We start from the raw sequence: 22,866 nt of genomic DNA, 5'->3' as shown, positions 1-22,866 counted from the left end.
AACAGAAACCTCCATCACCTCTTAGGAGGATGAAATTGGGTGTAAAACAAATAATTAATTGCGAAATTCCAATAAATACATTTGCCCGGGATCGATTTTGGGGCTGGGAGTAAATTTAATAGCATCTCCATCCTCTTCCCCATCAAACAACTAACAACCTGTGCCAATTGAGTTATGCTGGAGGGAAATGTATTAGCTTGTCTCCAATTTACACAATAGGGAGGACGGAAAGTCGTTTCTATGCTAATGGCATTGACAAATGCCCTGTAGACTTTCCATTTGTTGAGAGTATCTGAATTGTCTCTAAATTGAATTGTACTCTAAATTATCACTTAAATCGTGTTCCATTGTGATTTATGCATATACGATGGAAGACTCATTTGTTGTCTTTGGATGGTAGGAGTCTTCAGTTGGTCTGGGAGCTAACTGAATATTCCTCTCCATCAGTAAACATCCACCTCCTTCCCCCGCCATCGTTTTCTCTCCCTGTCTTTCTTTCTCTTTCACTCTCTATGCTGTATTACCAGGATGACAAAGAGTAGATTGGACCCAGGGTTCTCTCTCTCTCTCTCTCTCTCTGTCTGTCTGTCTGTCTGTCTGTCTGTCTGTCTGTCTGTCTGTCTGTCTGTCTGTCTGTCTGTCTGTCTGTCTGTCTGTCTGTCTGTCTGTCTGTCTGTCTGTCTGTCTGTCTCTCTCTCTCTCTCTCTCTCTCTCTCTCTCTCTCTCTCTCTCTCTCTCTCTCTCTCTCTCTCTCTCTCTCTCACACACAAACACACACTCTTTATCTGTGCACTATTGTTCTCCTGCCAGTGTGATGCTACCTTCTTTTGTGTGTGTGTGTGTGCGTGCGTGCGTGCGTGTTGTCTATTACTGAGGCCTCTCCAGACAGGTGAGATAGGCTATACACTTAATTGTTGCCTCGAGCAAACACATCACTCTGTTTCATGCTCCCTTGTCTCTCTAACTCAGACCAACTCCTGTGACATTTGACATGATGTCAGATAATAGCCAATCCCCTGGGCGAAGAAGCAACAGAACAGAACAAAGCTCTGATTTCCACCATCAGAACTGATAGTGAGGCATCCATTTCTCATAGAACCCCTCGTCATGTAATTCCCAATAGCAGAGAGCACTGCCACATGTCAATACCCAATAAGAATGGAGTATCTGATGGAAATGGGGCACGGACAAGGCAGTCTGACAGTTGAATGACAGGTACATGCTGATGGCACAGAGCCTATGCGGGGGAGAGGAGGGTGGGGCTAGATGTGGGGAATGAGTAATTGACTGGTCATAACTCAAAGAAGAGATTTCACATGCTGACATTGAAAAATGCACTCGATATTTATGTACTGGTATAGATGTCATCTTTTAAACCAATTGACAATAATGAATTGCAAATCAGGCTCTATTTTTCTGCTCTATTAATAAAATACCAGAGTCTGGCATAACAGAAGCTACAGTCCAATTTAGACTGTTAGGCTATATACGAGATTAGGATCCATATCAGTGTTCCTTATCATGATAGGAGAAGAAATAACCATCTTTGTTTTCAATATTTTCCAAGCACAAGCAATTAATTGCATCTGAACAAATAGGGTACCAGATATGGGAAACATCTCCTGAATATCCAAATAGCTGGTGACAGGTGTCCAAAACCATGTAAGGATGACCAGCATCAAACTTAAAGTCTATTTCCTGCAACTAATATAATACACACTTGTTCACATAAGTAATTAGTATTTATTTCAAGATTATTTACGATAGTGGGTGGCAACGAGACCGAGTCTAAATGAATGTCATGCTGTAGGCTACTGATTTCCCTAGCTTCCAGAGAGATGTCTTTATTTCTATTCATTCAATTCTGCCAGCTCAATTGGTCTGGTGTGGACAACTTGCAGTGCAAATCAAAGTTCCGATTATCATTTAGAACGAAAGCAAACGTTTTATCAAAAGATGGTGCTTCTCTCTCTCTCTTTCTATCTCTCTCTCTCTCTGTCTCTCTGTCTGTCTGTAGGGTGAGTTTATCTCCATCCTCAGCGGACACTGACGTGCTTCTCTAGCAGCATAACAAAGTCTCCCTTTCTCTCTCCCCTCCTCCTCTCTTTCTCTCCCTGTCCATTCCAATCTTTCCCGTCCACTCGCACCGCTGTCTCTCCTCTCTCTGCACTGACGCTCCCGCACCTGCTTCTCCCCACTGCCCATCAGACACCGAGTTAAGCCGCATTCATCCCGGGAATGATGTCCCTTTCTCCCAGACACTACGGGAGTAGCGGCCGGTGGATATCTGCGAAAAGCTATTTCTGGTTTATCGAAAAGGTTGTGGGTTGAAGGCATGTGAAGACTGCGTTTGGGATTAAATGTTGTTTTTTGAGGGGTTCGTTTCGTCGCTCTCGTTCGAGGGATGTGAGGCACTTCTCCACTTTCATCTGGGAAGAGACTCATCAGCAAACAGTCCCTACGGGACGCGGACGGGACTATGTTTTCATAACCCTAAACGGGATGAATTTTGATATTTATTTGTTTATTGGAGATAAACAAAGTCTTAATTTCTAAAAATGGGTTTTACGTGGTCTCTTAAAATAGCTTTGGAGAGTGCAAATTGTTGTTGCATGATCGTGGTGGGATGCTTGGATGTGATGGAGTGAGTGAGATAGAGTGAGTGCACCGCTCGTTTATCACCTAACTTCGGCAAAATGAAATCGCTCTTCTACAGCCGCTTCTTCATTCTCCTGCCCTGGGTCCTCATCGTCATCATCATGATCGATATTGACACCAAGAGGACACCCGTGCGAAGTCCAGTCCTGGGCCGTGCCGGGGGCGCACAGCGGCATGACAGAACCAGACTTCCTCGGGCCAATCGCTCCGCTCTCCCAGTAATCTACGCCATCACTCCGACCTACAACCGGCCAGTCCAGAAAGCTGAACTTACCCGGCTCGCTAACACCTTCTGCCAGGTTCCTCGCTTCCACTGGATCGTAGTTGAGGACTCGAGCGTGCGCACAGAGCTGGTGGCGGGCTTTCTCTCCCACTCCGGGATGCCATACACACACTTGAACATCTTTACGCCCCGCCGGTTTAAACGGACCGGGATGCCTCGTGCTACTGAGCAGAGGAACACGGCTCTATCGTGGCTACGTTCACATCGCTCTCGGAAGGACGTGGGGGTAGTATTCTTCGCAGACGATGACAACACATACAGTCTGGAACTGTTTGAAGAGGTAATAAAGCACATTAATGACAGATAGGCTACATGGCATGTGATGTCATTCACACAAACAACAAAGTTTTCTAGTACAAGAGTTTTCAGATAGCCTATCTGTGCAATCAGGCAAAGTATTGAAATAAGCCTGGGATATATTCAAGGGTCATCTCTGGTCCTTGAGGGCCACTGTGTCCAGACACTGATTCTGGATAGAACAAAAACCCGCACATAACTCAACCCAGAGTTAATTTGCCTAAAACTTGTTTTGAGCAAGTTGGCTCTGTAATCTTCTAAAACATTTTCTCTTCAAATAACCTAATCGACAGCAGGGGCTCATCTCTCATTGATTTAAAAACGTGGTTGTGCATCAGCAGTTTTTCGCTTGTTATGTCAGTCACTGACAGTCACTCAATTAGCCCACGTCAGCTAAAACGTTTTAGATTGGTAAGTTAGCCTAGCAGCCTGCTATCTAAATTTGTCGTAATTATGGTCGAATAACCGACTGGAGGGTGGCGCCATTGATCATAGATACCACATTGCAAACATTGTGTTCACCCTATGGCCAAAAAAAAATTGAATTGTAGGAAATTAGCTGTAAAACTGCACATTTATCTCTCAACCCCACGGAAAAGATTATAGAAATGCATGAAATTAGTTATACAATTGCAAAATCTTCTCTCCGCCCGATGGCAAAATGTGTAGAATTTCAGAAAATTTACTCTAAAACTGCACATTTTTCTCTACACCCCACTGATTAACATTGTTTTGTTGTTGCATGAAAATAATTAGAAAATTGCAAAATCTTCTCTCCGCACCATGAAAATGTGTAGTATTACAGCAAACTTGCTGTAAAACTGCAACATTTTCTCTACGCCCCATGACATAATGTGTACAATTGCAGGAAATGTACTTTAAAACATAAATGTTTTCTCTTCACTGTCAAGAGGGTGGCCTTAGGTTTTTAATCTATATGCTATCAGACCTCAGGATAAGACTCATATGCTGACAGTTCGAAGTAACAAATGTTTATTACAAAAACAGGGGGCAGGCAGATGTCAGTATTCCAGCTGGAGTCTGAAAGTACAGAATGGCAGGCAGGCTCAGGGTCAGGGCAGGCAGGCTCAGGGTCAGGGCAGGAAGAATGGTCAAAACCAGGAAAACTAGAAAACAGGGACAAGAGAGAAAAACAGGAGTAATAATATATACATATAAGTATATGGATGAGCAATGACTAAGCGGCATAGGCAAGATGCAATAGATGGTATGAAATACAATATATGCATATGAGATGAGTAATGCAGGACATGTAAACATTATTCAAGTGGCATTATTAAAGTGACTAGTGATCCATTTATTAAAGTGGCTAATGATTTCATGTCTGTATGTAGGCAGCAGCCTCTCTGTGTTAGTGATGGCTGTTTAACAGTCTGAAGGCCTTGAGATAGAAGCTATTTTTCAGTCTCTCGGTCCCAGCTTTGATGCACCTGTCCTGACCTCACCTTCTGGATGGTAGCGGGGTGAACAGGTAGTGGCACGATGGTTGTTGTCTTTGATGATCTTTTTTATCTTCCTGTGACATCAGGTGTTGTAGGTGTCCTGGAGGGCAAGTAGATTGCCCAGTTGATGCGTTGTGCAGACCACACCACCCTCTGGAGAGCCATGAGGTTATGGGCGGTGCAGGTGCCATACCAGACAGGATGCTCTCAATTGTGCATCTGTAAAAGTTCGTGAGGGATTTACAGTGAGGGGGAAAAGTATTTGATCCCCTGCTGATTTTGTACGTTTGCCCACTGACAAAGACACGATCAGTCTATAATTTTAATGGTAGGTTTATTTGAACAGTGAGAGACAGAATAACAACAACAAAATCCAGAAAAACGCATGTCAAAAATGTTATCAATTGATTTCCATTTTAATGAGGGAAATAAGTATTTGACCCCCTCTCAATCAGAAAGATTTCTGGCTCCCAGGAGTCTTTTATACAAGCAATGAGCTGAGATTAGGATCACAGTCTTAAAAGGAGTCCTCCTATTCTCAGTTTGTTACCTGTATAAGAGACACCTGTCCACAGAGCAATCAATCAATCAGATTCTAAACTCTCCACCATGGCCAAGACCAAAGAGCTCTCCAAGGATGTCAGAGACAAGATTGTAGACCTACACAAGGCTGGAATGGGCTACAAAACCATCGCCAAGCGGCTTGGTGAGAAGGTGACAACAGTTGATGCGATTATTCGCAAATGGAAGAAACACAAAAGAACTGTCAATCTCCCTCGGCCTGGGGCTCCATGCAAGATCTCACCTCGTTGGAGTTGCAATGATCATGAGAACGGTGAGGAATCAGCCCAGAACTACATGGGAGGATCTTGTCAATGATCTCAAGGCAGCTGGGACCATAGTCACCAAGAAAACAATTGGTAACACACTACTCCGTGAAGGTCTGAAATCCTGCAGCGCCCGCAAAGTCCCCCTGCTCAAGAAAACACATATACATGCCCATCTGAAGTTTGCCAATGAACATCTGAATGATTCAGAGGACAATTGGGTGAAAGTGTTGTGGTCAGATGAGACCAAAATGGAGCTCTTTGGCATCAACTCAACTCGCCGTGTTTGGAGGAGGACGAATGCTGCCTATGACCTCAAGAACACCATCCCCACCGTCAAACATGGAGGTGGAAACTTTATGCTTTGGGGGTGTTTTTCTGCTAAGGAGACAGGACAACTTCACCGTATCAATGGGACGATGGACGGGGCCATGTACCGTCAAATCTTGGGTGAGAACCTCCTTCCCTCAGCCAGGGCATTGAAAATGGGTATTCCAGCATGACAATGACCCAGAACACACAGCCAAGGCAAAAAAGGAGTGGCTCAAAAGAAGCACATTAAGGTCCTGGAGTGGCCTAGCCAGTCTCCAGACCTTAATCCCATAGAAACTCTGTGAAGTGCCTTGTATGCATCGCGGAAGTAAGAGTAGCAGTGATCCAGAGTTTTGCCAGCACGAGTATTGCAATCAATCAATCAATATGCTGATAGAATTTAGTTGGTCTTGTTCTCAAATGTGCTTTGTTAAAATCCCCAGCTACAATAAATGCTGCCTTAGGATATATGGTTTCCAGTTTGCATAAAGTCCAGTGAAGTTCCTTGAGGGCCGTTGTGGTATCGGTTTGAGGGGGGATATACGCGGCGGTGACAATAACCAATGAGAATTATTTTGGGAGATAATACGGTTGGCAATTGATTGTAAGGAATTCTTGGTGAGGTGAACAAAAGGACTTGAGTTCCTGTATGTTGTGACAATTACACCATGAGTGGTTAATCATGAAACATACACCCTCACCCTTCTTCTTCCCAGAGATATGTTTATTTCTGTCGGTGCAACGCACAAAGAATCCCAGTAGCTCTACCGACTCCGACAGCATATCACGAGAGACCCATATTTCCATGAAACAGAGTATGTTACAATCCCTGATGTCTCTCTGGAAAGCAACCCTTGCCCTAATTTCATCTACCTTGTCATCTAGAGACTGGACATTAGCGAGTAATATACTCGGAAGTGGTGGGTGGGATGCGCTCATTACCATAATGCAATGTTAACTATTCATGAAAATCGCAAATGAAATGAAATACATATATTCACTCACAAGCTTAGCCTTTTGTTAACAACACTGTCATCTCAGATTTTCAAAATATGCTTTTCAACCATAGCTATACAAACATTTGTGTAAGAGTATTGATAGCTAGCATAGCATTAAGCCCAGCATTCAGCAGGCAACATTTTCACAAAAACAAGAAAAGCATTCAAATAAAATCATTTACCTTTGAAGAACTTCGGATGTTTTCAATGAGGAGACTCTCAGTTAGATAACAAATGGTCAGTTTTTCCAAAAAGATTACTTGTGTAGGAGAAATCGCTCCGTTTTGTTCATCACGTTTGACTAAGACTAAAATCAGAAAATGCAGTCTCTACAACGCCAAACTTTCTACCATATTATCTCCATAATATCGACAGAAACATGGCAAACGTTGTTTAGAATCAATCCTCAAGGTGTTTTTCACATATCTATTCGATGATAAATCATTCGTGGCAGCTGTGTTTCTCCTCGAAGCAAACGAAAAATACACACAGCTGCAGATTACGCAATAATTGCAACGGAGGACACCAAGCGGCCACCTGGTAGATGTAGTCTCTTAAGGTCAATCTTCCAATGATTTGCCTACAAATACGTCACAATGCTGTCGACACCTTGAGGAAACGACAGAAAGTCTAAGCTCATTCGTGACCCATACACAGCCATATAAGGAGACATTGGAACACAGCACATTCAAAATCTGGGGCACTTCCTGTATGAAATTTAATCTTGGTTTCACATGTAGCATTAGTTCTGTGGCACTCACAGACAATATATATTTGCAGTTTTGGAAACGTCAGAGTGTTTTCTTTCCAAAGCTGTCAATTATATGCATAGTCGAGCATCTTTTCTTGACAAAATATCTTTTTTAAAACGGGAACGTTTTTTTATCCATAAATTAAAAGAGCGCCCCCTATATCCAAGAAGTTAAGATTTTCTGGGCCAACAATGTAATAAATAATACATTAAAAAAACAAAATACTGCAAAGGTTCCCAAGGACTAGAAGTGAGGCGGCCCTCTGTTGGCACCATCTTGTCCGGTCATGTCCTGCAGCAGTCATCGTAAAACTCCTTGTATGCTATTTTTAATCGCACTCTAAAGGTCGGAGCTGTGTTATGATTTTGAAGGGGTCCCTAATGAAAGTGCTATCAAAAAAAGGGGTCCCCGGCCCCAACAAGTTTGGGAAAGTTTGTCTTACGTTACGATTTGGGAAGATAAAGAGCCTTAATCTGTGCCTAATCGCAATGTCTAGCCGCAGCTCCAACGATAGGCCTGTGTAAATATCAGTTATTTGATTGGCTGATAGTCAGCCTGCTCACCCCACCTCAACCAGGACATTACAGAACTCCTCTCCATGGTAATAATCTGTCGTAGTTTGGTAATGACCTGTCATATAGTGTTAATAACCTGACATATAGTGGTAATAACCTGTCAAACCTGTTATGCAGTTGATTTAAGCATTGCACAGATGGTGCCGCTGTCAAACATAGGAACTTTTTTTCATATAGCAGTTTTGTGTGCAAAATAAATAATATAGAGATAGACCACATTAGAACTGAATTTGTACTCAATGAGCAAAAAAACATTATGAATAGCCTATAAATGCATACTTAATATCATCCTATTCAATTATCTCACAATACCAACAACATTCAATTAATACTAAGTGAGTGAGTGATGTCACTATAGGCTTACTGATTTTAGAAGAGGTATTTGATCATGCTAGACGCGATGAAAGAACACCTGAAAGAGATTCTGTTATTTCTCTCTTATGTATTATGTCTGAGTTGAAGAGGAAACCATCCAGAAACAATTTGCATAAAGACAGATTATTGGATGTTTTCTCTGTTCTCAAGCATTAACAAGTCATGGCTCGGTGCAAATCATTATGTGTGCGAGACATTCCGCCAGCTTTGCTGCCTCGAAATGGGGTGTCAGCAAACAGAGTCATCCACATCATAGCCTAGCCGACCTCTCTCCTCTCCCCACTCACAGCCAGGCCAGACGGCTACTTTCGGTGAGTTTGCATTTTGCCCTCGGGCTGTAGGGAGTCGTGAGCTCGCTGTAGCGCTAGAACTGCAGCATTGTAGTCAATACTGAATGTCTCCCAAGTGTTTAGTTAAACAAAGTCTGTCAGTCAGAAATATGTATTGGTCTGACTTGAAAACTACTGCAACCAGACAGCTTGTCAAATAAACCTGTTCACTTAAAGGCTTGAAGAAAATGGCAGGCCATTTGGCTTACCGATGGCTGAAAAGAAGAGGACACAATTTGATCTCTCCCGCCTCAACTTGGGTATAAACGACTTGCTGAAATGAGAAGACTATTGATTGGTGTGAAGATAGGCATACATACGTGAGAAGAATTGGACTTGAAATACACTGACACATCGTCAGGACAAATTAAATCAAGGGCCATAGTTTCGGAGTGTACAGTAGGCCCATAGAGAGGGCACAAAGGAACTGCAAGACAGAACAGAAGAGCAAAATCCAATTCCATCAAACCGATGTGAGCAATTATCATAATTACATACTGGATAGTTTTCTTCTCTCTGGGAGCTAAAGCAGAAAGGAGGGAATCTCACAGAGAGAAATTGTCCGTGGCTGAGTGGATGGAGGGGAGAAGGGAGAAAGAGAAGGGTATTGTAGTGAAGACGATAGAGGGGTGAGAAAGGTGGAGGTGAGAGGGTTGATGAACGCAGAACTTCATCCAGGGGAAGGCCTGCCAGCTCAATGACCTCTCCATCACGGTTGACAACTCCAGTGTCACCCTCCCAGAGTGCAAAGAACCTTGTCGTGACCCTGGACAACAAACACCCTGTCGTTCTCTGCAAACATCAAAGCAGCTCCTGCAGGTTCATACTCTACAACATTGGTAGAGTACGAACCTACCTCACACAGGAAGCGGTGCAGGTCCTAATCCAGGCACTTGTCATCTCCTGTCTGGACTACTGCAACTCGCTGTTGGCTGGGCTCCCCGCTTGTTCCATCAATTCCATGCAACTTAGCCAGAAACAAGCAGCCCGCCTGGTTTTCAACCTTCCATGTTCTCTCATCACCCCACTCTTCCGCACACTCCGCTGGCTTCCAGTCGAAGCTCGCATCCACTACAACATGGTACGTATCTACGGAACAGCAAGAGGAACTGCCCCACCCTACCTTCAGGCTATGCTCAAACCTTTCACCCCAACCCGAGCACTCCGTTCTGCCACCTCTGGTCTCTTGGCCTTCCCACCCCTGGACTGGGCAGCCCCTGCTCAGCCCAGTCCAAGCTCTTCTCTGTCCTGATACCCCAGTGGTGGAACCAGCTTCCCCTTGCCGCTAGTACAGTAAAGTCCTTGCCCATCTTCCGAAAACATTTGAAACCCTCCCTCTTCAAACAGTATCTTAAATAATCCTCCTCACCTTGACCCCCCAAAAAGCACTTAACCAGCACTTGCACTTGACTGCCACCCCCCCACCCCAACCTGTTATAGCTCGGGCTCTACTGGTTGCTAGGTTATTGAAGAAAAATGTACGTTCAATGCCTTTGATGTATGGTTGTTCCTCCTAGCTATCTTATTAATCACTCTATATAAGAGTGCTGCTAAATGTATAAAATGTAGCACTCACATCTGTATCCATGAAAAGCTTTAAACTGCTGGTCATTGCTCACATCAACACCATCATCCCAGACACTCTGGACACACTCAAATTTGCATACCGCCCGAACAGATCCACAGATGATTCAATCTTTATTGTACTCCACACTGTCCTCTCCCAACTGGACAAGAGGAACACATCACGGCATACACATCACGGACAAATTGAAATCGTCCACCCACACAGACGGTGTGGTGAAGAAGGCCCAACAGAATTTTTTATTGTCACCTAAAACCCTCACAAACATTTACAGATGCACAATTGAGAACATCCTGTTGGGCTGTTTCATAGCCTGGTATGGCAACTGCACTGCCCACAACCATAAGGCTCTCCAGAGGCTGGTGCGGTACTAAAATGTGATGTGGTCTGCACAACACATTACCGGGGGCAAACTACCTGCCCTCAGGACACCTACAGCAACCGATGTCACAGGAAGGCCAAAAAGATAATGAAGGACAACAACCATGCGAGCCACCTCCTATTCACCCTGCTATTATTATTATATTATTATTATATTACCATCCAGAAGGCGAAGTCAGTACAGGTGCATGAAAGCTGGGACCGAGAGACTGAAAAACAGCTTCTATCTCAAGGCCAACAGACTGTTAAACAGCCTTCACTAACAAAGAGAGGCTCCTGCTTACATACAGACTTGAAATCATTGGCCACTTGAATAAATTAATCACTAGTCACTTCAATAATGTTTACATATCTTGCATCCCTCATCTCATATGTATATATGATTTTATACCATCTATTGCATCTTGTCTATGCAGCTCTGTCATTGCTCATCCATTGCTCATCCATATACTTATATGTATTACTTAGATGTGTGTGTATTAGGTAGTTGTTGTGGAATTGTTAGATTACACGTTAGATATTGCTGCACTGTCGGAACTAGAAGCACAAAAATTTCACTACACTCGCAAGAACATCTGCTAACCATGTGTATGTGACCAATGCAATTTGATTCGATTGTACCAAGTCTGGAACCAACAGGATCCTGAACAGCTTCTACCCACAAGCCATGAGACTGCTAAATAGTTAACCAGATAGCTACCCAGACTACACAGTGTGAAAAAAGGGTCATTATCTAACCTGTGTTATCCATCCTGTTACCTAGTCACTTTACCCTTACTCACATGAACATATGTATATTGTATATAGCTAAGTTATCATTAATCATTGTGTATTTCGTCCTTGTGTTATTCTTTTTTTCTATTATTTTTCCATTTGTCTCTCTGCATTGTTGGGAAAGGCCCGTAAGTAAGCATGTCACTGGTCGTCTACACCTGTTGTTTACGAAGCATGTGACAAATAACATGTGATTAGATGTATTCCTCCATCCTGTCCTCTCCCATTTCCTTCCTTCTTGCCTTTTCCATACTCTCCCCCTCTTCTCTGTCCTCCATTTCTCACATCCCTGTCATGTCCTACCCCCCCTCGTCCCTGTCCTTGTCTATTCCCTCAGGAGCAGTGTGAGTCTGTCTAAATGCTGGCATTGTCTACCCTTCAACCCTAAACCCAATCCACCCCCAGCTGGTTTGAAAGGATAGAGACAGAAACAATCCCCCACACAAACACATCATGCATCATTGCATCACAATTTCATAACCTCTTAATTTTCTCTCCTCTAATTTGATTCATTCTTTTTTTCCCTCCCTCTCGCTCTCTCATTGCTCCCGCTATGCATATTAATGACACATGGAGAAGGCTTGATTAAAATCCGAAAGAGCATTTGAGCACACAATGAAATGACAGCTTCTTCTCTGGGGGAGAAACACATTTATAATGGATTTATACTGCATCATTTAAAGTCCAATTGTATATGCATACACGTCATATATTACCTCTGTTAATAAAATGGCATAAACAGAGGCAGCCTAGGCATACACTGACTAAGTTGCTACTCAATATTAGATAGATGACATGGCTGCATGTCAAATGGTAAGCTTCTGTATTCCCCCCATTCCCCTGGCTCTAGTCTCTACCACTCTGTCAGATGATGCCTCTGGACAGTACTTCCCTTTCAAATAGAGACCAGGAACTCAGCCACAGTGTCTCACTCCATTTGAATGGGTTCTGGTTTCATCCATGTCCCAAATCGCTATCAAAGAGCCAGTGGATGTTATGGCTCACAAGAACAATATTTTTTGAATATTCACTTTTCACTTTTATAGCTAGAATTCTCTGCAGATGGATTCTGTCTGAAGGGTATTGACGAACTCAGGTGTTAGAGGTTGATGTTGGTTTTGACAGTCTGGGTCTATGGCTGCAGAGGCTGGAGCGTTTAGTCGCTCTTCACAGTTCCCAGGTCTCCCTATGCTTTTCGCATTGAGGCGCTGGTCCAATTGAACATTCATCCTTCTTTCCTCCCTTCCTTTGAAGTCATCACTGATCTGTATGTGATTGGATAAATGAAACCACAGTTCTTTCTTCCCGCTGCTCTCGTCACAATGCTATGCTCTCAGATTAACATATGACTGCTACCCCCGTAGGCACTCCTGTAGATCTGAAAGTATCCGAGAGAAGCAACACTATGATAGATGTTTCCTACTGAAAGGCTGGGTGGAATTTCCACTATATTGCTCACAATTATCCAATCATGTCAGACTTATAGGAGTGCCTTGTGGGTAGGACAAGAAGTACATTTGTAATTAAAAAATTGCATTTTTGCATTTTTAAGGATGCAAAAAAAGGAACCATCCCTTAGTCTCAATTAATTGGAGAAATGATGCATATCCAAATGGGCCACAGAAGCTGGACAAAACCGAATTAGAACCAAATGAATGTCCACTAATTTCTTTTGCTGATCCCTAGTGTCATCTATATGATTCATCCACAAAAGTTGTATCGGAAACAGAAAGGGGAGGGGGGTAGTGTCGCGCAAGGTCAAGGGCCACAGCGTTAGAAGAGAGGGCTTCAAAGATGTGTCCATCGCTCAGGGGTAAAGGAGGAGAAGAAGGAAGAGAGAGAGAGAGAGAGAGCCTTCCCAACAGTCTGTTGAGTGCTGAGAGTGAGAGAGGAGACACGAAAGATGTAGGCCCTGCCCTGACCGTTTGTGTCAAGAATCACACAGCGACATTGTCGCTATGTAATCAAATATTGCCTTGTATGATTTGCCCCTTACAAGTGACTTCCTCCAGGTGGTTTGATGTTCTGCAAAGAGATTTGCACGAGAATGGGATCCGTAGTGGGGCTGGAATAAGGAATGAAATAGTACACACACACACAAGCGTAAACACACAAGGGTACATATGCACACACAAGCAAGCATATTACAGTGCCTTCAGAAAGTATTCACACCCCTTGAATTTTCCATATTTTATTGTGTTACAGTGAAATGGAGTAAATTTATATATTTTTTGTTACTGGCCTACACACCATAACGTCAAAGTGAAATTATGATTTTTGGAAATTCTTACAAATGAATTAAATATGAAAAGCTGAAATGTCGAGTCAATAAGTATTCAACCCATTTGTTATGTCAAGCCGAAATAACTTAAAGAGTAAAAATGTGCTTAACAAGTGTCATGGCCACGACACAAGTCAGATAATTAGTTGTATTGACTAACTCTGTGCAATAATGGTGATTAACATATGTTTTGAATCACTTCCTCATCTCTGTAACCCACACATACAATTATCTGTAAGGTCCCTCAGTCGAGCAGTGAATTTCAAATACAGATTCAACCACAAAGACCAGGGAGGTTTTCCAAGGGCTCGCAAAGAAGGGCATCTATTGGTAGTTGGACAAAAGAAGCAGACATTCAATATCTCTTTGTGCATGGTGAACTTATTAATTACACTTTGAATGGTGTATCTATACACCCAGTCACTACAAGATACAGGTGTCCTTCCTAACTCAGTTGCCGGAGAGGAAGGAAACCGCTCAGGGATTTCACCATGATTCCAATTTAAAAAAAATATATATATATATTTTGGGGTTTTGCTTTTTTTCCCCCCAATTTCGGGATATCCAATTGGTGGTTACAGTCTTGTCCGATCGCTGCAACTCCAGTACGCACTCGGGAGAGGCGAAGGTCGAGAGCCGTGCGTCCTCCGTAACACAACTCCGCCAAGCCGCACTGCTTTTTGACACAATGCCTGCTTAACCCGGAAGCCAGACGCACCAATGTGTTGGAGGAAACACCATATACCTGGTGACCGTGTCAGCGTGCATTGCGCCTGGCCCGCCACAGGAGTCGCTAGAGCGCAATGGGACAAGGACAACCCGGCCGGCCAAATCCTCCCCTAACCCGGACGACGCTGGTCCTGCCGCCTCATGGGTTTCCCGGTCGTGGCCGGCTGTGATAGAACCTGGTATCAAACCAGGATCTGTAGTGACGCAGCTAGCACTGTGATGCAGTGCTATAGATTGCAGTGCCTTAGGCCCTTCCATGAGGCCAATGTTGTAAAACAGTTACAGAATTTATTTCCTGTGAAAGGAGAAAACTTAGGATGGTTCAACAGCATTGTAGTTACTCCACAATACTAACCTAATTGTCTGAGTGAAAAGAAAGAAGCCTGTACAGAATAAAAATATTCCAAAACATGCATCCTGTTTGAAACAAGGTACTAAAGTAATACTGCAAAAAATGTGGTAAAGCAGTTAACTTTTTCCTGAATACAAAGTGTTATGTTTGGGGCAAACCCAATACAGCACATTGGTGAGTACCACTCTCCATATTTGCAAGCATAGTGGTGGCTGCATCATGTTATGGGTATGATTGTAATCCTTAAGGACTGGGGTTTTTCAGGAAAAATAAATAAACAGAATGGAGCTATACAAAGGCAAAATCTTGGAGATTAATTCACCTTTCAAAAGGACAATAACCTACAACACAAGGCCAAATCTACTCTGGAATTTCTTACCAAGAAGACAGTGAATGTTCCTGAGTGGCCGAGTTACACTTTTGATTTACTGGAAAATCTATGGCAAGACCTGAAAGTGTGTTTTGTTTGACAAGTAATTATTTTTTCTCAAAAAAGAGACGGGGCAAAACTATTAGCACCCGTTTTCAATACCTCACCTTGGAAGATAACGGCACTGAGACTAGAATCTTTTATGAGATTTAAGAACACAAAATCAACATTGCAATGGTCATTTCAGTCTCTGGACTTGAACCCCATTAAAAACCTGTGGTTTGAATTGAAAAGGGGAGTCCAGAAGCGCAGATGAAAGACATCAAGTATCTGGAAAGATTTTTTATGGAGGAATGATCGAGATCCCTCCCAATGTTCTCCAATCTCATAATTATTTTTTTAAAAAGGCTCTGTGCCGTTATCCTGGCCAGGTGAGTTACTGAAAGGTATTGAAAACAGGGATGCCAATACTTTTGACCACTATCTTTTTGAGATAAAGAAAATAATTACTTGTTTTTGAGCGTACAATACAGCTCAGTATATGTATTATTTGTTTTATACTATTTTTTGCTCATCTTTATCAAGGATGCCAATTATTTTGGACTTTCTAGAAGAAAAAGAAACGCACACCTATTAAGACGAGGTTCTGGCTAGAGGAATAGAAACTTGAAAATAAAAGAGTGCCGCACACTCTAGGAGCTCAGATGCAAAAATGTAATACCAACGTTTCGACAGCAAGCTCTCTTCATCAGGGTGTCGAAACGTTGGTATTATTATTATTATTCAACCATGCTGGTCATTTATGAACATTTGAACATCTTGGCCACGTTCTGTTATAATCTCCACCCGGCACAGCCAGAAGAGGACTGGCCACCCCACATATGCTCTCTCTAATTCTCTCTTTCTTTCTCTCTCTCGGAGGACCTGAGCCCTAGGACCGTGCCCCAGGACTACCTGACATGATGGCTCCTTGCTGTCCCCAGTCCACCTGACTGTGCTGCTGCTCCAGTTTCAACTGTTCTGCCTTATTATTATTTGACCATGCTGGTCATTTATGAACATTTGAACATCTTGGTCATGTTCTGTTATAATCTCTACCCGGCACAGCCAGAAGAGGACTGGCCACCCCACATAGCCCGGTTCCTCTCTAGGTTTCTTCCTAGGTTTTGGCCTTTCTAGGGAGTTTTTCCTAGCCACCGTGCTTTTACACCTGCATTGTTTGCTGTTTGGGGTTTTAGGCTGGGTTTCTGTACAGCACTTTGAGATATCAGCTGATGTACGAAGGGCTATATAAATAAATTTGATTTGATTTGATTTGATTACATTTTTGCATCCGAGCTCCTAGAGTGTGCGGCACTCTTTTATTTTAAATTATTTTGGACTTAACAGTAGTAACTGTACACACACACACACACACACACACACACACACACACACACACACACACACACACACACACACACACACACATACAGAGTCTGGGTCTACACTGCTCCCGTCTGTGAATTCATTCACAGTGAAAATGTACCCATGTCTTGTTCTACTCTGCTATTTCATTTAGTGTAGAATCCAGAGAAGAAAGCCGTCTAGGCTTATTTTCCTCTTTTGACATTTCACCAGACATCTCTGCTTTTCCACAAAAGCTCATCAAAAGGGGACCATAGTGCTCTCCCAGAAGTTTGGTTGGTGTGTAAAACCCATAATTTCAGATAAGCAAAAGGGTGTGATGGGTCGGCACTCAAAAAGATGTTGCATGAAACGTACTTAAATGTTTCATTTGTTGTATTTTTATCACTGTATCAGGGATAGCATATACAGACGTTTGCAGCCTTCACTGTGTGAGTACACATTTTTCTTGGAAAATTATATTTTTCAGTGAAAATAATACACAAAAATGAATATTTTTTATTTTCCACAAAATAAATGTGGTTGTTGATCAACTTCACAGATGTATCTTTGTTTTAGGGGGGGCAGGCAGTTCTACATATGGACACATCTCAAAAGTCTAAAACAGCCTTCTTGTCTGCTATCCTCTATCTACACTGATATGAAAGAGCTGGACAAGCCTGGAGAAAATTCACACCAATAATCCTATTGCTTTGACCTCTCCTGTGTTTTCGGATCAGTGTGTCTGTCTGTGAGGCCCATGGGGCTTCTGTGTGTTTGTGTTTGTGTGTCTAACCCTCTCTACCACTCTGTTTCTCTAGATGCGTTCAACACGGGGTGTGTCAGTGTGGCCAGTTGGGCTGGTCAGTGGGCGGCGGTACGAGCGTCCCATAGTGGAGAAGGGCAAAGTGGTGGGCTGGTACACTGGCTGGAGGCCCGACCGTCCCTTCGCTATCGACATGGCAGGTAAAATGCATTTACTGTAGTTAGTCATCTGCGGTAGAGGAACAGACACCAGTGGTTCCCTTTCAGTTTTTCAACTTCTTACAGCACAGCTATTGGGAGTTTGTACGCTAGCGACCTCTACTGAAGAACATAAGAATCATGCCTGACATTGCCAATGAACACCGTGACTCACATTTATTTATTTTAAACATCGGAAGACTAAATTTATCAGGCTTTGCTCCAACTTAATTGTCCCACTTAAGGAGGGTGTAGTCATCCTTCTGGATGTTGCGAGTTAAAGTTTGGTAACTATACTAACCAAAATATAAACGCAACATGTAAAGTGTTGGTCCCATGATTCATGAGCTGAAATGAAAATCCCAGAAATGTTCCGTGTGCACAAAATGACAACTTATCTCAAATTGTGTACACACATTTGTTTACATTCTTGTTCGTGAGCATTTCTCTTTTGCCAAGATATTCCATCCACCTGACAGGTGTGGCATATCAAGAAGCTGATTAAAAAGCATCATCAATACATACGTGCATTGCGCCTGGCCCGCCACAGGAGTCGCTAGAGCGCAATGGGACAAGGACAACCCGGCCGGCCAAATCCTCCCCTGTCCTCACACCTTGTGCTGAGGACAATAAAAGGCAACTCTAAAATGTGCAGTTTTGTCATACAACACAATGCCACATATGTCTCAAGTTTTGAGGGAGCATGCAATTGGCATGCTGACTGCAGGAATGTCCAACAGAGCTGTTGCCAGATAATTTCATGTTAATTTCCCTACAGTAAGCCACCTCCAATGTTGTTTTAGAGAATTTGGCAGTACGACCAACCAGCCTCACAAACGCAGACCACATGTAACCATACCAGCCCAGGACCTCCACACCCGGCTTCTTCACATGCGGGATCGTCTGAGACCTGTCACCCGGACAGCTGATAAACCTGTGGGTTTGCACAACTGAAGAATTTCTGCACAAACTGTCAACTGTCATGGAAGCTCATCTGTGTGCTCGTCGTCCTCATTAGGGTCTTGACCTGACTGCAGTTTTGGCGTCGTAACCAACTTCAGTAGGCAAATACTAACCTTCTATGGCCACTGGCACCCTGTAGAAGTCTGCTCTTCACTGATGAATCCCAGTTTCAACTGTACCGGGCAGATGGCGTGTGGGCGAGCGGTTTGCTGATGTCAATGTTGTGAACAGAGTGCCCCGTTGTGGCGGTGGGTTATGGTATGGTCAGGCATAAGCTACAAACAACAAACACAATATATTTTATTGATGGCAATTTGAATGCACAGAGGTACCGTGACGAGATCCTGAGGCCCATTATCGTGACATTCATCCGCCACCATCACCTCCTTTTTCAGTATAATAATGCACTGCCCCATGTCGCAAGGATCTGCACACAATTCCTGGAAGCTGGAAATGTCCCAGTACTTCCAAGCGTGTTTCAGTTCCCGCCAATAACCAGCAACTTTGCACAGGCATTGAAGATGAATCGGACAATATTCTGCAGGCCACAATCAACAGTCTGATCACCTCAATGCGAAGGAGATGTGTCTCGCTGCATGAGGCAAATGATGGTCACACCAGATACTGGCTGTTTTCCTGACCCATGCCCCTACCTATTTTTCAAAGGTACTGTATCTGTGACCAACAGATGCATATCTGTATTCCCAGTCATGTGAAATCATAGATTAGAGCCTAATTCATTTATTTAAATTGACTGATTTCCTTATACAAACTGTAACTCAGTAAAACAATGAAGGCTAAGAAGCCGGGTTTGGGTTCAAGACCATGCCCAAATAATATTAATAGAAACACACATTTTATTGCCTGGTATGTCTCGTTGGGGTGCTTGCTACGGCTGCCTCTGCTAGGGTCAGTAACAGTGGCTTGCCCAGCAGCTGGCACTGTTCCCCTAGTCCATGGTGCGCACAGGTGCCCTTGGCAAACGTGTGGAATTCGTATGGCTTCCTCTCACAGGTGCCCGTACCTCGGCTAGGTCTGAGTAAAGGGACCCGGTGATGAATTGGGGCCTGGACCGGATCAAATGCCTTGTCTGCCTGGGCTGAGGCATGCAGAAGCTGCCCTAACTCAACCCAGTTGCTGTGCTCTCTGTCGCCAAATAAGTGCGAAGTGAGACGACTTGAAGGGAGAGGGCAGCTGGGTCAGTGAACACTCCCTGCCTGCCTCAGTCACGCACTGTTCACCTCTCTTCCCAGACTTGGTTGATAATCCAATCTTATGTGGACGGGATCAGGCTAGCTAAACAGCGTCGCATAGCGTGCTAGCCAGGTTAGCTGACTTTTCAAGGCTTGCTAGCGTACTGCCACTGGCAATTCCTACCTCCCATGGTGGAATTGTTTGTGTAGCGTGCTCTCTCTCTCGTTTAGCATACGTAGCTTTCAGTCGCTTGGTTATTCTAAATGAACCGCGTTGCATTCGGAGAGATTCTCGAGACTGAAGGAAGACGCCACTCGTTGTTCTTTGGCTTGTTCCTTGTTGGCAGCGGGCTTGGCAAGTGCTAGCCCACAGGGATAATGCAGATAGCTGGGTTCTGGCACAGCAAGACTAAGAAACCGTATGGCTGACGTCGGCTAGCATACGGTACTGTGACAACAGTGCCTCCGTGTTTTGCTGGAGTTCCTATACCCGTAAAAGGGCCAGGTTTCAGGCGGGCTATACAGCACCAGGCGCTCTTTGTCCAAAGAGCACACCCCTCCCCAAAGGTGGCATATTACTGGATTCATTGCTGATTCCTCCCTCTAGCTCACTGGTCCCTTTGAGGTGCTTAGTCATACAGATTATGGACTTGGTAGGTGGTTGGAAATCATGCTTTTATCCCACACACAGTCGCTGTGGTTCTTATGAACTCCAAAATGAGCTGTCTGTCTCCTGGTCAATGCGTTTCATTCTTGGGAATTGGATTCAATTATGTATCGCCCTGTCTGTTATCACAGATGGGGTACATTTTTCAGAGCTGGCTGTCCCTTTTTCCAGCTGGGTTACAAGGTGCAGTGTCACCGGTACCTATGACTGGTGGGCATGATAACCTCTATGATAAAGTTGTTTTTTTTTACAAGCATACAGGGGTTATTTCAGCATGTCATGTGGGAATTGATGGTGCCACTCCAGGGACTCATCCCCTGGCAGTGCAGTTTTTAAAAGGTATGTGCAGTCTTCGACCGGTTTATAAACCAATTGCGCCCATTCGGGATTTGGGTGCAGGTAGCCTAGGACAGCAGGTAACCTAGGAGTTAGAGCATTGGGCCAATAATCGAAAGGTCGCTGGTACTAATCCCCGAGCAGGCAAGGTGAAAAATCGGTCAATCTGCTCTTATGGCTGGGGCAGGAGAGGGTCATTAGGCAGCGAGCAGATTGTGAAACACTCAGGTACAGGAGGATTTCCTATTGGGTTGGAACTCCGAATGGTTTGCCGGTAGGCCATTTCATATTGTGTCAGCAAAAGTCGGGCCAGGATGTGATTTCATGTCCCCATAGCTGTGTTGTACCGAGTTGTCAGACTGAAAGGGAATGTACAGTTATGACTATAACTACTGTTCTCTGAAGGAGGGAAACGAGGTACAACAGCTGTTCGGACCCGTTCCACCCAGTTCTGGGCTTGGTGAAGAGCGGTACTGAATTGAAATAATTCATTTGTGCCTGGTGTTTATCACCTGTGAAAGGCGGGGCTTCCGGTGAGGCCCTGTGTTCATTGGCCTTGTCAGGCATGATTCTAATGTTCTTCAGTAGAGGTCCGTAGCGCACAAACACCCAGTAGCTGTGTTGGACCCCACTCCCTCTTTCAGGTAACAATAGTTATAGTCATAACGTTTTCAGTTTGGAATGCATCCCAACTTGGTGGTGTAATCTGCTCCACACAATTAATGGCCTTTTGTGTTTGGGGAGTGGGAGACTGTTTTTGTTCCCCCTCTGAAAGGGTCAGTCAGGGACAAGCTTCTGCAAGCACATTTAAAAGTAAAGTGGGACGCCGTGATGCTGCTCACCACTTCAGCCCCCTCTCACTCTTTCTCCTGTCTCTCTCTTGCTCTCTGCACAAAACAAACCCATCTAGTGGTCCCTGCGGCATGAATGGTCCCACTAACCACACATACTAACACTCAAGAGTGCACATAAATGGACACAGCCAGACAAGTGATACACACAAAAGACACAGATACACGCGTACACCCACGTGTGCTCACACTTGCATACGCATGCACAATAACCCCCTTTAATCACTATACATCCAATGTAGAATGGGCAGTGTTGAGCAGTGAATAAATTGCAGCTTTTGCCTTAATAACTTGTATTGTGGTATTGGAGGCTATTGTTGGCAGCCAAATGAGCCAACTAAGCTGTCCCATCTCTACTCCATCCCATTTAATAGGCCACAATTGGACCAGAGAATGAGGAGATGGTTTAGTATTCTTTTGGTGCAGGCATACACACACACACACACACACACACACACACACACACACACACACACACACACACACACACACACACACACACACACACACACACACACACACACACACACACACACACACACACACACACGCACACACACACACACACAATTCTGTACATCTCTACCCTTATTTTACCTGGTAAGTAATAAAACAGTAATAAAACGTCTTGATTGCGTATCAAATCAAATCAAATTTTAATTGTCGCATACACCGAATACCGTGAAATTCTTACTGAGAAGCCCTTAACCAACAATGCAGTTAATAAAATATTTACTAAATAAACTAAAGTAAAAAAATTAAAGAAGTAACACAATAAAAAAAACAATAATGAGGCTATGCAAATAGTCCGGGTGGCTGTTTCATTAACTGTTCAGCAGTCTTATGGCTTCTGGGTAGAAGCTGTAAAGGAGCATTTTGGACCAAGACTTGGTGCTCCAGTACTGCTTGCCGTGCAGTAGCAGAGAGAACAGTCTATGACTTGGGTGACTGGAGTCTTTGACAATTTTTGGGACCTTCCTCTGACACCGCCTAGTATATAAGTCCTGGATGTTAGGAAGCTTTGCCCCAGTGCCGTACTGGGCCATGCGCACTACCCTCTGTAGCGCCTTCCGGTCGGATGTGGAGCAGTTGTCATACCAGGCAGTGATGCAACCAGTCAGGATGCTTTCAGTGGTTCAGCTGTAAAACTTTTTGAGAATCTTGGG

General features: G+C 43.8%; 1 protein-coding gene across 1 annotated transcript in view; it reads left to right on the top strand.

The window, feature by feature from the left end:
- The first annotated feature begins 2,117 nt into the window (after positions 1-2,117).
- LOC118361773 (galactosylgalactosylxylosylprotein 3-beta-glucuronosyltransferase 2-like) overlaps positions 2,118-22,866 on the top strand; it is a 31,862-nt gene continuing 11,113 nt past the window's right edge. Inside the window, exons 1-2 of the mRNA XM_035741990.1 lie at positions 2,118-3,221; positions 17,549-17,693. Of these exons, the coding sequence (XP_035597883.1) occupies positions 2,697-3,221; positions 17,549-17,693 (670 nt within the window). The 5' untranslated portion in view covers positions 2,118-2,696. The remainder of the gene's footprint in view (positions 3,222-17,548; positions 17,694-22,866) is intronic.

This window comes from Oncorhynchus keta, chromosome 2 (assembly GCF_023373465.1).
Source record: "Oncorhynchus keta strain PuntledgeMale-10-30-2019 chromosome 2, Oket_V2, whole genome shotgun sequence".
Lineage (NCBI taxonomy): Eukaryota > Metazoa > Chordata > Actinopteri > Salmoniformes > Salmonidae > Oncorhynchus > Oncorhynchus keta.
The sequence above is the reverse complement of the archived record's forward strand: the minus strand, read 5'-3'. Positions and strand labels throughout refer to the sequence as shown.